At 49.5% G+C, this 13,195-nt stretch overlaps 1 protein-coding gene across 1 annotated transcript; it reads right to left on the reverse strand.

Annotated features, from left to right (window-relative positions):
- Nucleotides 1–546: 546 nt before the first annotated feature.
- hsd17b12b (hydroxysteroid (17-beta) dehydrogenase 12b) lies at nucleotides 547–12,427 on the reverse strand. Its single transcript, XM_040165697.2, has 11 exons — nucleotides 12,004–12,427; nucleotides 6,759–6,805; nucleotides 5,977–6,052; nucleotides 5,350–5,457; nucleotides 5,034–5,098; nucleotides 4,845–4,889; nucleotides 4,253–4,287; nucleotides 3,564–3,645; nucleotides 2,849–2,914; nucleotides 2,598–2,747; nucleotides 547–1,406 (listed from the first exon to the last, which is right to left on the reverse strand). Exons 1-11 carry the CDS (start codon nucleotides 12,179–12,181, stop codon nucleotides 1,299–1,301), a joined length of 960 nt encoding a protein of 319 aa, XP_040021631.2. The 5' UTR covers nucleotides 12,182–12,427; the 3' UTR covers nucleotides 547–1,298.
- Between the last annotated feature and the right edge of the window lie 768 nt (nucleotides 12,428–13,195).

Raw genomic sequence — 13,195 nt, forward strand, 5'->3', positions numbered from 1 at the left:
GACAGCGACGCGGCGTCTTCTCGAGCCTCCGTTAACACATTCCGTGCTTCCTGTTAGCGCTTTCCACAAGTTTTGGACCCCCAAAAAAAAAAAAGAAATTCTTCAATTCTGAAACGCTGAGATGGGTCGGAGCCGTCGGTCCGGTTCTGCTCGGTGATGCGCGAGATCCTGTGGCTGCTGCCCCTCGGCTCTGGAAGCGTGCAGCGAAATCACAGCGAGTGAGTTCGAGTCCCAGCGAGCCGTGGACCCCCCCTTTAAATACGCCTCTACCCACTCCCACCCGTTTGTTCCTCTGGGCCCCCCCAGCTCATCTCCGCCTCCTCCTCCTACATTCTCAGCGATGACACACTTCCGCGGCTTCCATATACCGGTGCGCCGGAATAATCTCCCAGAAACTGTTGGCATGGGAACCGGACTGCGACGTCGGGGCGGCAGAGGGGGCGGCACACCGGCAAATGACGGTGAAAGCAAGACAGCGCGTTCCCTCCGTGTTCTGTCACAAATAAAAAGGTGAATCCGAGCCAAAGAAGACAAAGCCGACGGATGTCTGTTGCTCACATTGGTTTATTCAGATCAAAGTGCAATTGGGGTTTTCCGGTTCGCCCCCTAAAACGACACACGCGCATCGGGTCCCTGCTGCACCTGAGCAAGTTGCCCTTGTGTTTAATACATTAGAACTCAAATGTGACATGAAAGCCAGAGGGGTCGGAGAACCGCGCACCTGCTCATCGCTTGGTCCGCTTTAACATTTTTCCTAAGTCCCGACATTAAATGTGAGATTAGCACGATTGGGGGATCCACTGCATTCTGACGGGACGCCGAACAATAACCGCGGGTTGTGGGATGAACATAAAAACGGACAGAACATTTTAACGTCCGTGCAATATTTCTCCGTCTGTGCTCGTCCTTCGTCCACAAAACTCTCGTAAAATGTTCAACAGACCAAATGTGGGGGAATAAAAATAAAAAACAAGATCAAGCGTCAAACAAAGGAAAACATTACCGTCCCAAAATTACCCCCTTTTTCAGTCTGGAGGAAGCGTTTTCACCTGCAGTGTTCTACTAATCAGCTTTGAGCGAGTCCAAAGAGCAAACTGTTTTGATTTAAGACCCCCCCCCCCCCCCCCCCACATCATCTAGGCTTAATTTTTCAATCCTGTTTCTCCGAGAAGATGGATGGTTTTTATTTTTACGCGTTAGTGTTCCATCCGTCGGAGCTGATCAGTCGAAGAGGAGCACCGTCGTGTGGTCCCGTAGAGCCCCCCCCCCCCCCCCCCCCCCCCTCCAAGCAGGTCGGTCTAACCCTGCTTCTGCTTCTTAAGGTAGCGAGCGCGCTGGGACAAACCCATCCCCATCACGTGGCTGTTGAGGATGGCGGCGGGCAGCAGGGACGTGGTCACCCAGCCCTGGGGGGGAGAAAGCACACGGTCAGCTGCTGGTGATTCATGCAGTCATTTTATTTTTACTCTAAATCTTTTGTAACGTATGATAAAACGGATCTTTGTGGAATAAATTAAAAAAAAAAATCATATTTCATATTAGCAAGCACTAATCATTTTTTTTATTTTTTTTTAAAGCAATGAAAACTTTTCCGCTTAAACGGTTATGAAGGTTAACGGCTTTAAAGTAATCATTTCCCAGACAACAGTGCGGAGGTTTACACAGCTGATTTAGTTCTGAAGAAATTATTTTTAATTTTTTTCCAGTAAGTAGCAGCTTCATGCAGCATCGTAAAGGGTTCTTCATTGACCATCCGTATCCACCCAACCACTAATACAGGTTTCCTCTCAATAGCATTATTTATCTTATTACTCCTCATTACTCATTTCCCATTTACTTTAAAGCTAAATGTGTTATTTTTTTCTAAATTGATGAATAATTAAATCCACATAAAGAATCCTGGAGGCGGCTGAGAAGCGTCTTCGCTTCCACATGCAGTCAGTTCGGAGGCACCGACCGTCTACCAAAGAGGTGCCTCTCGCCCCTCAGCCGGGCTCTGACATTTCGGTTTGATGGGGTGTGGGGGGGGGATGGGCCCCATCGGCCCCTTCACTCCACGGCCCCGGGTCCTATTAGGCGGCGATTGCTTTCACCGCGTGTGTGCGTGCGCGAGTGTCATGACACAAAAAGACACCCAGAGGACACCGCCCGACTCCAGGATGCAGTCACAAACTTTACATGGAAATGGAGGTCAAGTTGGAAGATTGGTTTCGGGCCGTGTGTGAGCAGGGGGGGGCGGGCAAAGGGGGCTATTTACAATCTCGACTGTGTTCACACCAACGTCTGCCTGCGTCTCACTCTGGATGCTCGTCAGACGCTGTGACAGACGCATTTATGGCAACATGGCGTCCGTGGACGAGCCGTTTCCACGACCTCGACTAGAACTCTGCGGACCGGAGAGGAAGCACCTGGCTTGCTGGAGCGCTTCGGATCTCTACGCGTTCTCAGTGGTACGTTTGGCCCGCGGGCCACTTGGCAATCAATTCCAGGCTCGCTCTGTGCGACGGTCAGCAAGAAAAAAAAAGGTGCCCCGAGGGAAGATTGTGGCGAAAAAGAAGAAATGCGGCGCCCACTTACAATCAAGACTCAAGACTTACCATGACGGCGTGGGGCAGGTAGCCGTTGGTCTGCGCCTGCAGCCCCACGGTGTTGAGCTCGGCTGAGACGTAGCGCTCCGGACTGGGCTTGTCCAGCGTGGCGCGGCGGATCTTACTCAGCTTGGTCGCAACAAAAAACGGCAGAACGCTCTGGGGGAGGAAGAGACACGGGAATGAGCGACGCGTGTGGTTTCACATCCTTCGTATCCTGGAAGAGAGCGTTTTGAATATGAATATGAATAGAAATCCACCTGGATGATGATGCCTTTGCTTTTGTACTCGGCCTGCAGTCCTCGCGAGAAGAAGTCCACGAACGCCTGCATTAAATAAAAGCAGGTTGTTAAGACCAAAAAGAAAAAATAGCAGCTTTGTATTTCCTCTCTCAAAAGAACGAGGACACATTAAGTAAAAAAAATAAATAATAGTAGTCAAAGTAAGAGATGAGTGCAGGAGCAGTTTGAGTACAATGTCAATGACACAATCGTTAAATGGAAGATTTTTTCATTTTATTTTACTCGCATTACTGACACTGGGAAAAATTCTGAAGAAGTTCAACTTCAACCTCGAGTAAGGAAGCTATTCTCGTATTCGGGAGGACCAAAAAGGTTTAGAGGGATTTTCCAAATCCCAAACACATCTGTGTTTGTTCTCACTCGAGACGCTTTTGTTGCGGATGGTTGCTACGATGCGGTTGCCCTGGATACGGGGGTACGGCCGGTGACAGAGAGAGAGAGAGGGAACACCTGGCTCAGGGCGTTCTCATTTCCAACGAGCACGGCGTCGCTTCCACTCTCTGAGCGCGTTTAAGACTTGGCCCCCGTCCACGGCGCCCACGGTGGATTGGCCGTAACGCACATCCGCGCCGCGTGGGGAGCGCGGCGCAAAGTGCTCACGGTGCCGGGGGATGCGTTTACAGGCAGCGCGTCGGGGAGGGGAGAAAGGTCACGCGCCGTGTACTGCAATCACCTTGGAAGCGGAGTAGACGGTGAGCAGAGGAACGGGGTACATCCCGCTGGCGGACGAGATGTTCAGGATGGCCCCCTTCTTCCTGCAAACACGAAGGAGGGGAATAAAATAAATAAAAGCATGTTTACGCCGGCGAGAGAGGAGAAGCGGCGAGCTCACATCACACGAGAGCAGGAGGAAAAGATCATAAGGAGCGGTTAGATCAATATTTAAACGTTTGGCTTTTCGTACGATGTTTAATCCAAGCGACAGGTGGATGGTGAGGACGGATCGGTGGTGACGGACCGGTGAGGACGGATAAGAAACGAGGTTTTGCATGAATCCGCTTTAATCCGGCTATCAGAATTGAATGAGCTCTCATCGCGGCGCGACACCTAAAATGCAGATCATGCAAACTTATTAAAACCCTTTATTGTACTACGAGAAGGTTTCAGTGAAAATCTGACAATACATCACATTTACTTTGTCGTCAACTGATGCTTTATATGCTGCTGTGAATGGTGCTGAAGTTCAATGTCAGGCAATGTCACAATAAAACAAAATACAGTAAATGTACCTCTTAAATTATCAATATTTACAAAACAAGACTGCAGACACACACACACACACACACACACACACACACAGATATTTAGTTTTCATCTGTATCCGTTTTTCATTGTTATTTTTCCCACAAATCACAAACTCACCTCTCCACCATTCCAGGTAAAACGAGACGTGTCATCTGAGAAACGAAACAGAGAGAGACGGGGACGTGTGAGACACAACAGATCACAGAAAGTTAATTAACGCGCGTGTGTGTGTGTGTGTGTGGTGCATCTGCTTTGTGCGTCGGGGTACGAGCCAGGAGGCAGCAATAACGGCAGCAGAGGGAGCATTTTGAAGAAGAATCAAAACAGGACAAAGAGTCGGGAGAAAGTGGGCGGAGCCGCAGCCGTTGCCCCGGGGGGAACGGGCGCGCGCGGCGCAGAGACCCGCCCCTGCACCGCGTCCTTCTGCTGCGTCTCTGTTCTCGTTGTCATCGGCGTGGATCTCGGGGGGGGGGGGGGGGGGGCCACCGGGAGCCACTTAATTAGCGGGAAAGGCAGCGCGGGCCGCGAGCAGACCGAGGCGCTTAATCATCGCCGCCAGCCGTCGCCGAGGCGAGGACACTTTCACACCCTTCAAACTTCACCGCGGCTTTGAACCTTCTTCGAGGAAAACGTCGGCTGCAATCGCCGCCATGCGAGCGTCGAGTACAGATCCAGATTCATGGGAGGAGTTAAGCGGAGGAACGCTCACCTGGCACACGGACGTCATGTTAACGTTGACCATGGTGTCGATGAACTGAAACAAACAAACAACAACGGGGGCTTTATGCCTCGCTGCGGTGGGTTTGTGCATCATTTTTGGGGGGAAACTCAAACTAAACAGACGTGCATAAAAAAAACTATATCACACAATCCTTTCATACATGAAACTTTAACTGACCGTGTCGAGACTCGGGACGTTGAGGAAGAATTCAGGGTAAGAATATGATATTCCAACATTGTTCACTGTTATCAGGAAATAAAGAGAACAGAAAGCACAGCATGACGTTAAAACTGACAAGGAGGAAGCATTTCTGTCATGTGGAGTTCAGCGTGTGATTCCTCTTTGCATCTTAGGAGGGCAGCAGAGGGCTGAGGGAGCAGCGAGAAGTTAACCTGCGTGATCACAGGGAAGCAAAAACAGAACGTAGAGGATTCATCTGCGTTCCTGAAGGCTGCGCCCTCTGCGTTCAGTGCGGGATCTCACACAGTCTCACCCAATACTCCGATCTCCAGCCCCACAAGTCCGTCCTCGATCCTGGAGTAGATGTCCAAAGCGCTGAAGTCGGCCACGATCGTTCTGGTCTCCACTCCACATTTGCTCGCTGGAAGCAAAAAAAAATAACAATTAATTTTGCACAAATGCACAGCAGAGAAAGACCTTCATCGGCTCTTATGATGCGTCCATCAAACGGTCACTATGGAAAAAGTCCAGAGCAGGAGAGAAAAAAAAGAGACCCTGCAATAATCCTTCATCAGAGTGGATATCCTCCTCTAAAGAGGCGGCTTTGATTTAATTGGACAGATTGATTTTCAGCTCCAGCAGGAGGCTTTACCGCCTCGCAGACAAAGACCACAACAGCCCTCCGAAGCTCCGCTGGATGACGGCTCGCTCTAGAAAAACATCTGGCAGCAGCACTCCGGTTTGGGCGTCGGCCGCGTGCCCTCGGACCGAAAAGGTGCTTGTGATTTCCCTCGACTGAGGGATGCTGATCAGTTAGACCGAGTACTGATGCCTCTGCTGTGCGTCACACTCACTCTGCATTCATTGTCGATGCTCTTTGCAGCATTTCTTTTTTTCCATTTGTCTGCAACTTAAAAAAATATGATATCACAGAACTCACAGATGAACTTGGAAACGTCATCCAGCTTCTCCTGAGAGCGGCTGATCAGCACGATGCAGAAGCCTCTGCGCGCGAGCTGCAAACACAGAAACACACTTTTATTATTTCAAAAAGGGGGGTTCATTTTTCAAATGAAAGTTCTGTTCATTTGAAAAACAAATGTGAACCTGAAAGTTTTTAGGTTGAACATTGAAAAATACAATAATGCATTCAAAATAAAATAAGCGGACAAAAAGTATTTTCGGGATAAAAAGATTCCTCTATTTTTTTTATTTTATTTTTGAATAAAACATTTTTTCACTTCACTTATATATATATTTTTATATTCACTCCATTATATTTTTCGGTTGGAGATTTTGTATTTTCAGATTCAAAACTTTTTTTTTCTCGTTCGGATCTTTTTTCCCCACATTCAGACTTTTGACCCTGATGTGGCGTAGGGGGGCGGGGCATCAATTGGGAGGGGCGTGTCATCATGAGTGACAGCTTCCTCAACCGCATTCAAAGGAACAAACCTTTTGACCTGGATTTGGCTCCATAAAAGTGCCACCAAACAAACGGTAAACGCGTGTGATTTGCACCTGTGGTTTCGATTTAAAATGTCAAAGGGATTTATTTTGCTTTTTGTCTGAAGATTTGAGCTTTTGTCTGTAAACTTCAGCACCAAGAGCCGAGTCGTCCTCACGCCAGGGTCACAAGGGGCCGCCGGTGATAAAACCTTTATTTGAAAGTAAACATTTTATTTCGTGTCATCGTCTGGGACAGAGCTCATGGAATCTCACCTCCTCAGCGTAAGCTTTGCCAATCCCGTCCGTGGCCCCCGTCACAACTAAAGGGGACAGACGGAGACGTTAGGAGGACAACGTGTCCCACGTGAAGTATGCAAACACAGATATGGCAAAGTATGCTTCTCCGTAGTCACTGGAAAAAGTTCTTAAACATGTTTTATAAAAAATAAAACACGAGTATGCAGACGTCGTGACACCCCCATTCATCTGCTGCTACCCCCCCCCAACAAGAACATAGCACCTCAGAAGGGAAAAGAAGGATGTCAGAGCACCAATGATGGCGGGCAGACAAAAGGACTTCCAGGGGTGAAGGTCGCTGTGGAGTCACTGCAGGGTGAGCAACCACAGAGCTGCCAGGGTAAATAAAACAAGGACAAATGGGGCGGGGGGGGGGGGGGGGGGGGGGGGGTCGTGGAGAACTGCCCGGCACAAATAGCAGCGGAGGCCTATTGTTAGCCTGTTCCAATCCATCAGGAGGGACTATTCATCACACCTGTCGCTGGATGTAGCAAAAAGAAAAGGTGGAGCAGGTCGGAGGGGGGGGGGGCGGGGGACGTAACAACCCCCCCCCTCACTTAAACACTTCAGAAGAACAACACCCGTCTCATCCCTGTGCGTCCTTCTCCGGCGTCTTGTGTCAGCACAGGAATTATTGATGGCAATGTGGTTTTTGCTTTGGCCTCTGGGCTCAAACCGGATCAGTCCGGGGGGCCTCTGGGGGTTCCTCTGGGGGGCGCTAGCGGGGCTTTTAAGGAGGACACGCGAGGTGCGCCAAATTAAGGGCGGCGTTCATCAACAAACAAGCTCCGCCACGGTGAATTTAGGAGGAGGAATCCGCTCTGGTTGTTCGGGGCTCGGCGGTCAACCCGTCAAAACACCTTTTGTCCGACTACGTGCGGCCCGACTACGATCCGACTAACACGCCTGGATAACTCCATCCGATCCAGTTGATAGTTGGACTATTGCGGCATGTGACGGTGAATCGGATAAGGAACTGGACTTTGCGTCTTTGCGTATGCTCGAGATTCCGACGACGTCTTCTCTTATCAAATCAGCCGATAGCGCCATTCGCATCCGCTGTGCTCCTATTAGCATCATGCACAGACAGTAGAGGGACGTAGCTTCACCTCGCTCTCCGCTCGCCATCTTTCTCCTAATGTTGATGTTGGTGGTTGTTGTTGGTAGTGGTGAAATGGCTGTATCACGACTAGTTGTAATGAAAACAGCGCCACCTATCGTATCGGATACGACGTGCTTTCGGCCAATGACTCGATTTATTCACTGCCATGTGTATTGGGATAATAGCATCTCCCCCCGAAAGAGCACAGTCCGACTAAGCAAAGATTCCAATTATACCATCATGTAAACACACTGAATGTCGCTTTAATTTAGACATTCAGCAAATACAGGAGCACAAAAAAAAAAAAAAAAAGTGTACCGCACCTCACGAGACGTTTATGCGCTTTCGCTAAAACGTACGATCCGAATATCTTTAAAGAAAACATTTTGTTCTTTTGAGAATACTTTTAATTCCTTCTCTCACCCATGTCCCCTTTTTGTGGACAGATGATGCAGAGCATCCTCTGGAGGAGGAGGCGGGGGGAGAAAAAGGAGAGGAAAAACATAAACACAGGGATCCTGGGGGCAACTAAAGATAGCACAGAGGAGGAGGAAGGTGGGGGGGGGGCCAGAGTGATGCAGAGTCTGCAGGCACGATGAGGGAGGAGGAGGAGGAGGAGGAGGAGGAGGAGGGGGAGGCCGGGGCTATTTATAGAGCTTTGAGAATTAACCTTTTTCCAGTAGGAAAAAGAAAAATGAAAAACAAGACGAGAATAACACACAGACAGACAAACGCAGCCTTTACATCTGAGCGCATGTTCCCTGCAGTCCTGTTTCAGGAGGCGCGGCGCTCGGCTGAATGTAGGTTACACCGGCGAGCTGCGATAACGAGGCTTTTTGGGGGGGGTGTCGGGGCTTGAGAGACGGCGACATTTCATGGTGAAAACAATTGAAGCACTGAGAGTAGATGGTAGTCTCCGTCTGCACCCTAAAATAAAAAGTCCCACCGTGCTCACCGCACTACGAACAGCAGTTCCCTTTTATGACGGTGTAATGATGGTAATTACTGGGGAAGCGTGACGTAGGGAGCAGTGGACCAGAGTCCCGAGGAGTCTCATTCATGAACGGCGTCGGCCTTCTTATGTAACCGGGTCGTCCTCTCAATCAAGTCCACTTCACCGAGACTAACGTGGTGAATGGGAGCCGAGGCCGACACACTCCTGCATCACTGCGCATGTGGGGCTCAGTCCAAAAATAATTACCCCCCCCCAACCAAAGAAAAAGAAACACGCTGACTCGTTTTTCATTTTTAGCTGCACAAAAAAAAAAAAAAAAAAAAGATCAAAAGGCGTCTTTCTGGCACACGTCCTCCAAACATGTGGGTTTCTCTGGCAGACAGATGAGCACACAGTGGGAAAGGATGATGTAATATCCCTAATAACTACTTTGTTTAATTATTAATATATTATTTTAAAAGATAATAATTGACTAACGGTAAAAAAAAAAAAGGTCCAATGCTCTTTTTTCTCTAATTATGAGGTTAAAGCGACGGCAGCTGCCTGATCGGACTCCGGGGTCGAGCCGGTCGAGTCGGACAGATGGAGACCGTCGCGTCTCCTTTGATAATCCCCTCGAGCCGTAATCCCCATGACGACGTTTACTAGTTTACACCGGGGGACAAAAGGCTGATCATTCCCTGCCCGTCGCTCTCTGGGATCCAAGTTCGACAGATACGAGAGTGAGTGTGTGTGTGTGTGTGCTGAAGCAAAAGTCTAAAGTCTGTACACCACACAATCAGTTGCATGAGCGATGACACATCCATCACTATCTTTCCCATTTTGATTGTCAGAAACCTTCGTTGATTTACTTTTGTGCCGTGAGTTTTTTTACTGAATAAAAAAAAAAAATCAAAGCAGCATCACTGTAATTTGAGTCGCCCCACTGGACCATTTGTAGACAGAATGTATGGATGTGAGTCGAATATAAAAGGCGTTGACACCTGCGGCCAGTGAACGACGCCGTGCAATCATAAGCCACGGAAACTAGAAAGTGTCTATTGGTAAGACACTGCTATAAGCAACAGTAGAGGGGGTCAGTTGTAGAAGGGGTCGGATGTAGAGCGTCAGTTGTAGAAGGGGTCGGTTGTAGAGCGTCAGTTGTAGAAGGGGTCGGTTGTAGAGCGTCAGTTGTAGAAGGGGTCGGTTGTAGAGCGTCAGTTGTAGAAGGGGTCGGTTGTAGAGCGTCAGTTGTAGAAGGGGTCGGTTGTAGAGCGTCAGTTGTAGAAGGGGTCGGTTGTAGAGCGTCAGTTGTAGAAGGGGTCGGTTGTAGAGCGTCAGTTGTAGAAGGGGTCGGTTGTAGAGCGTCAGTTGTAGAAGGGGTCGGATGTAGAGCGTCAGTTGTAGAAGGGGTCGGTTGTAGAGCGTCAGTTGTAGAAGGGGTCGGTTGTAGAGCGTCAGTTGTAGAAGGGGTCGGTTGTAGAGCGTCAGTTGTAGAAGGGGTCGGTTGTAGAGCGTCAGTTGTAGAAGGGGTCGGTTGTAGAGCGTCAGTTGTAGAAGGGGTCGGTTGTAGAGCGTCAGTTGTAGAAGGGGTCGGTTGTAGAGCGTCAGTTGTAGAAGGGTCGGTTGTAGAGCGTCAGTTGTAGAAGGGGTCGGATGTAGAGCGTCAGTTGTAGAAGGGGTCGGATGTAGAAGGGGTCGGTTGTAGAGCGTCAGTTGTAGAAGGGGTCGGTTGTAGAGCGTCAGTTGTAGAGGGGGTCGGTTGTAGAGGGGGTCGGTTGTAGAGGGGGTCGGTTGTAGAGGGGGTCGGTTGTAGAGCGTCAGTTGTAGAAGGGGTCGGATGTAGAGCGTCAGTTGTAGAAGGGGTCGGTTGTAGAGCGTCAGTTGTAGAAGGGGTCGGTTGTAGAGCGTCAGTTGTAGAAGGGGTCGGTTGTAGAGCGTCAGTTGTAGAAGGGGTCGGATGTAGAGCGTCAGTTGTAGAAGGGGTCGGATGTAGAGCGTCAGTTGTAGAAGGGGTCGGATGTAGAGCGTCAGTTGTAGAAGGGGTCGGATGTAGAGCGTCAGTTGTAGAAGGGGTCGGATGTAGAGCGTCAGTTGTAGAAGGGGTCGGATGTAGAGCGTCAGTTGTAGAAGGGGTCGGATGTAGAGCGTCAGTTGTAGAAGGGGTCGGTTGTAGAGCGTCAGTTGTAGAAGGGGTCGGTTGTAGAGCGTCAGTTGTAGAAGGGGTCGGTTGTAGAGCGTCAGTTGTAGAAGGGGTCGGTTGTAGAGCGTCAGTTGTAGAAGGGGTCGGTTGTAGAGCGTCAGTTGTAGAAGGGGTCGGTTGTAGAGCGTCAGTTGTAGAAGGGGTCGGTTGTAGAGCGTCAGTTGTAGAAGGGGTCGGTTGTAGAGTGTCAGTTGTAGAGGGGGTCGGTTGTAGAGTGTCAGTTGTAGAGGGGGTCGGTTGTAGAGTGTCAGTTGTAGAGGGGGTCGGTTGTAGAGCGTCGGTTGTAGAGGGGGTCGGTTGTAGAGCGTCAGTTGTAGAGGGGGTCGGTTGTAGAGGGGGTCGGTTGTAGAGTGTCAGTTGTAGAGGGGGTCGGTTGTAGAGTGTCAGTTGTAGAGGGGGTCGGTTGTAGAAGGGGTCGGTTGTAGAGGGGGTCGGTTGTAGAGGGGGTCGGTTGTAGAGCGTCAGTTGTAGAGGGGGTCGGTTGTAGAGTGTCAGTTGTAGAGTGTCAGTTGTAGAGGCGGTCGGTTGTAGAGTGTCAGTTGTAGAGGGGGTCGGTTGTAGAAGGGGTCGGTTGTAGAGGGGGTCGGTTGTAGAGGGGGTCGGTTGTAGAGCGTCAGTTGTAGAAGAGCCCATTGGAGAGGGAGTCAGTTGAAGAGGGGGTCGGTTGTAGAGGGCTACTTTTACATGCTGGCAAGCGGCTTTCCTGTGTAGGGGACTGGGATGATTATCTGAAAGGCACCGCTTTTCTCGCGCTGACCTTATGACCTCTCTGGTGGAGAGGCTGGACAGGGGGGGCATTATGTATTATGACGGAACAGAAGGGGATCTACTGTGTCTGTGTCCTACCACACTGGCACCTTTCATCGTCACACTGTCCCCTTTGTTTGCCAACGCTGTGTACTGCGCATCGTCTCCGCGATAGAATAGAACTCTGCTCATCCTTTTTTTTTTTTTCATAACACTCACGCACGCAGTTGCTCACCTGCCCATTTCCCCAGTTTGGCGGGTGACACGAGCCGTCCGTTGCCGAGGCCCCACACCCTGATGCCGGACAGCAGCCGGTACACGGAGCACACGGAGAGCCAGGCGGCGGTCAGGGCGCCGAGCCACAGGAGCGGCGTCTCCGCGGCGCGCAGCGCTGCTTCTCCGGCGGACCACATGCCTTCAGAGCACGGGGACGAGGAGGAGGAGGAGGAGGAGGAGGAGGACGGGCGGGTGCTTGTCCGACGCTGGGAGACGCCTGTGACGGCCGAGGAACTAATGCAAATAACAATACAAACGCAGACTCGCTCAAAGTGCGGGACGCGCGCGAGGAGAGAAGCGGATCACAGAGCTACTTCCGCGTTGAATCGGCGCGTGTGCCCGTTGCTCTTCTTCTTCTTCTTCTTCTTCGACGGGTTCAGAGTAGAATTAGCAGCGTTATCGGAGCTTCACTGCCGCCTGGTGGTTTAGCTCAGACCTCCCCGGTCACATACACAGCATCTATATGTAATTAGAGTTTTCTTTTTCATAATGTCAGGTAAGTCAGGTAAAAGGACTGCCCACTGTTAGGATCCAGGTTGAGGGGTGTATTTTTAACCAGTCCTGCTTGGCGAGGGACAATTAACGTTAGTCCAATCATCTGTTCCAACTGGGGGAAGAGAACTTGATCAACCCCAGGTAGACGTACTCCTTGAATGCATTCATCATGACATGATTTGGAAAGGTTTCTTTTAAATATAAATGTGTTTTAAACAGACATAAAGACTACCACTGTTTTTCCTTTACATAATAAGTCCATTGCGTGGGCATTTTTATGTTACGTTGTTTGCATTGTGTTTTTTTTACTCATCTTATTTGCTGTGATTTGATTTGTTTGAAGTGGTATTCCGCTATATTTTCAGACTATTTACTTCACGTTTAAAATCTCTAGATGTCATTCCTTTTTTTTCTTCAATTTTTTTTCATCTAAATTTGGTAATAGGACTGTCTTAGTTCTAATAAAAACATTGACAAAAACACTCATTGATTCTGTTTCACTCCGGGATTTCACAGTTTGGAGCTGTTCAACAGTACAAATCCAACATTGAAATCTCATGGTTATGAAAAAAACAATGACCTGTCTGAATGAAAGCTGGCAGATTATATTTTTATTGTTTTATTGAATCTTAAGGAAATGCTACATGTGAGGTACG

The sequence above is a fragment of the Gasterosteus aculeatus genome, chromosome 12 (genome assembly GCF_964276395.1).
Source record: "Gasterosteus aculeatus chromosome 12, fGasAcu3.hap1.1, whole genome shotgun sequence".
In the NCBI taxonomy this organism is placed as follows: domain Eukaryota; kingdom Metazoa; phylum Chordata; class Actinopteri; order Perciformes; family Gasterosteidae; genus Gasterosteus; species Gasterosteus aculeatus.

Coding starts and splice junctions, on each gene's coding strand:
- hsd17b12b (XM_040165697.2), bottom strand. CDS start 12,181: ATGTGGTCCGCCGGAGAAGCAGCGCTGCGCGCCGCGGAGACGCCGCTC. Junction 6,053..6,758: donor GCAAAGCTTACGCTGAGGAG/GTGAGATTCCAT, acceptor CTGTGTTTGCAG/CTCGCGCGCAGAGGCTTCTG. Junction 2,748..2,848: donor GCAAAGGCATCATCATCCAG/GTGGATTTCTAT, acceptor TTCCTCCCCCAG/AGCGTTCTGCCGTTTTTTGT.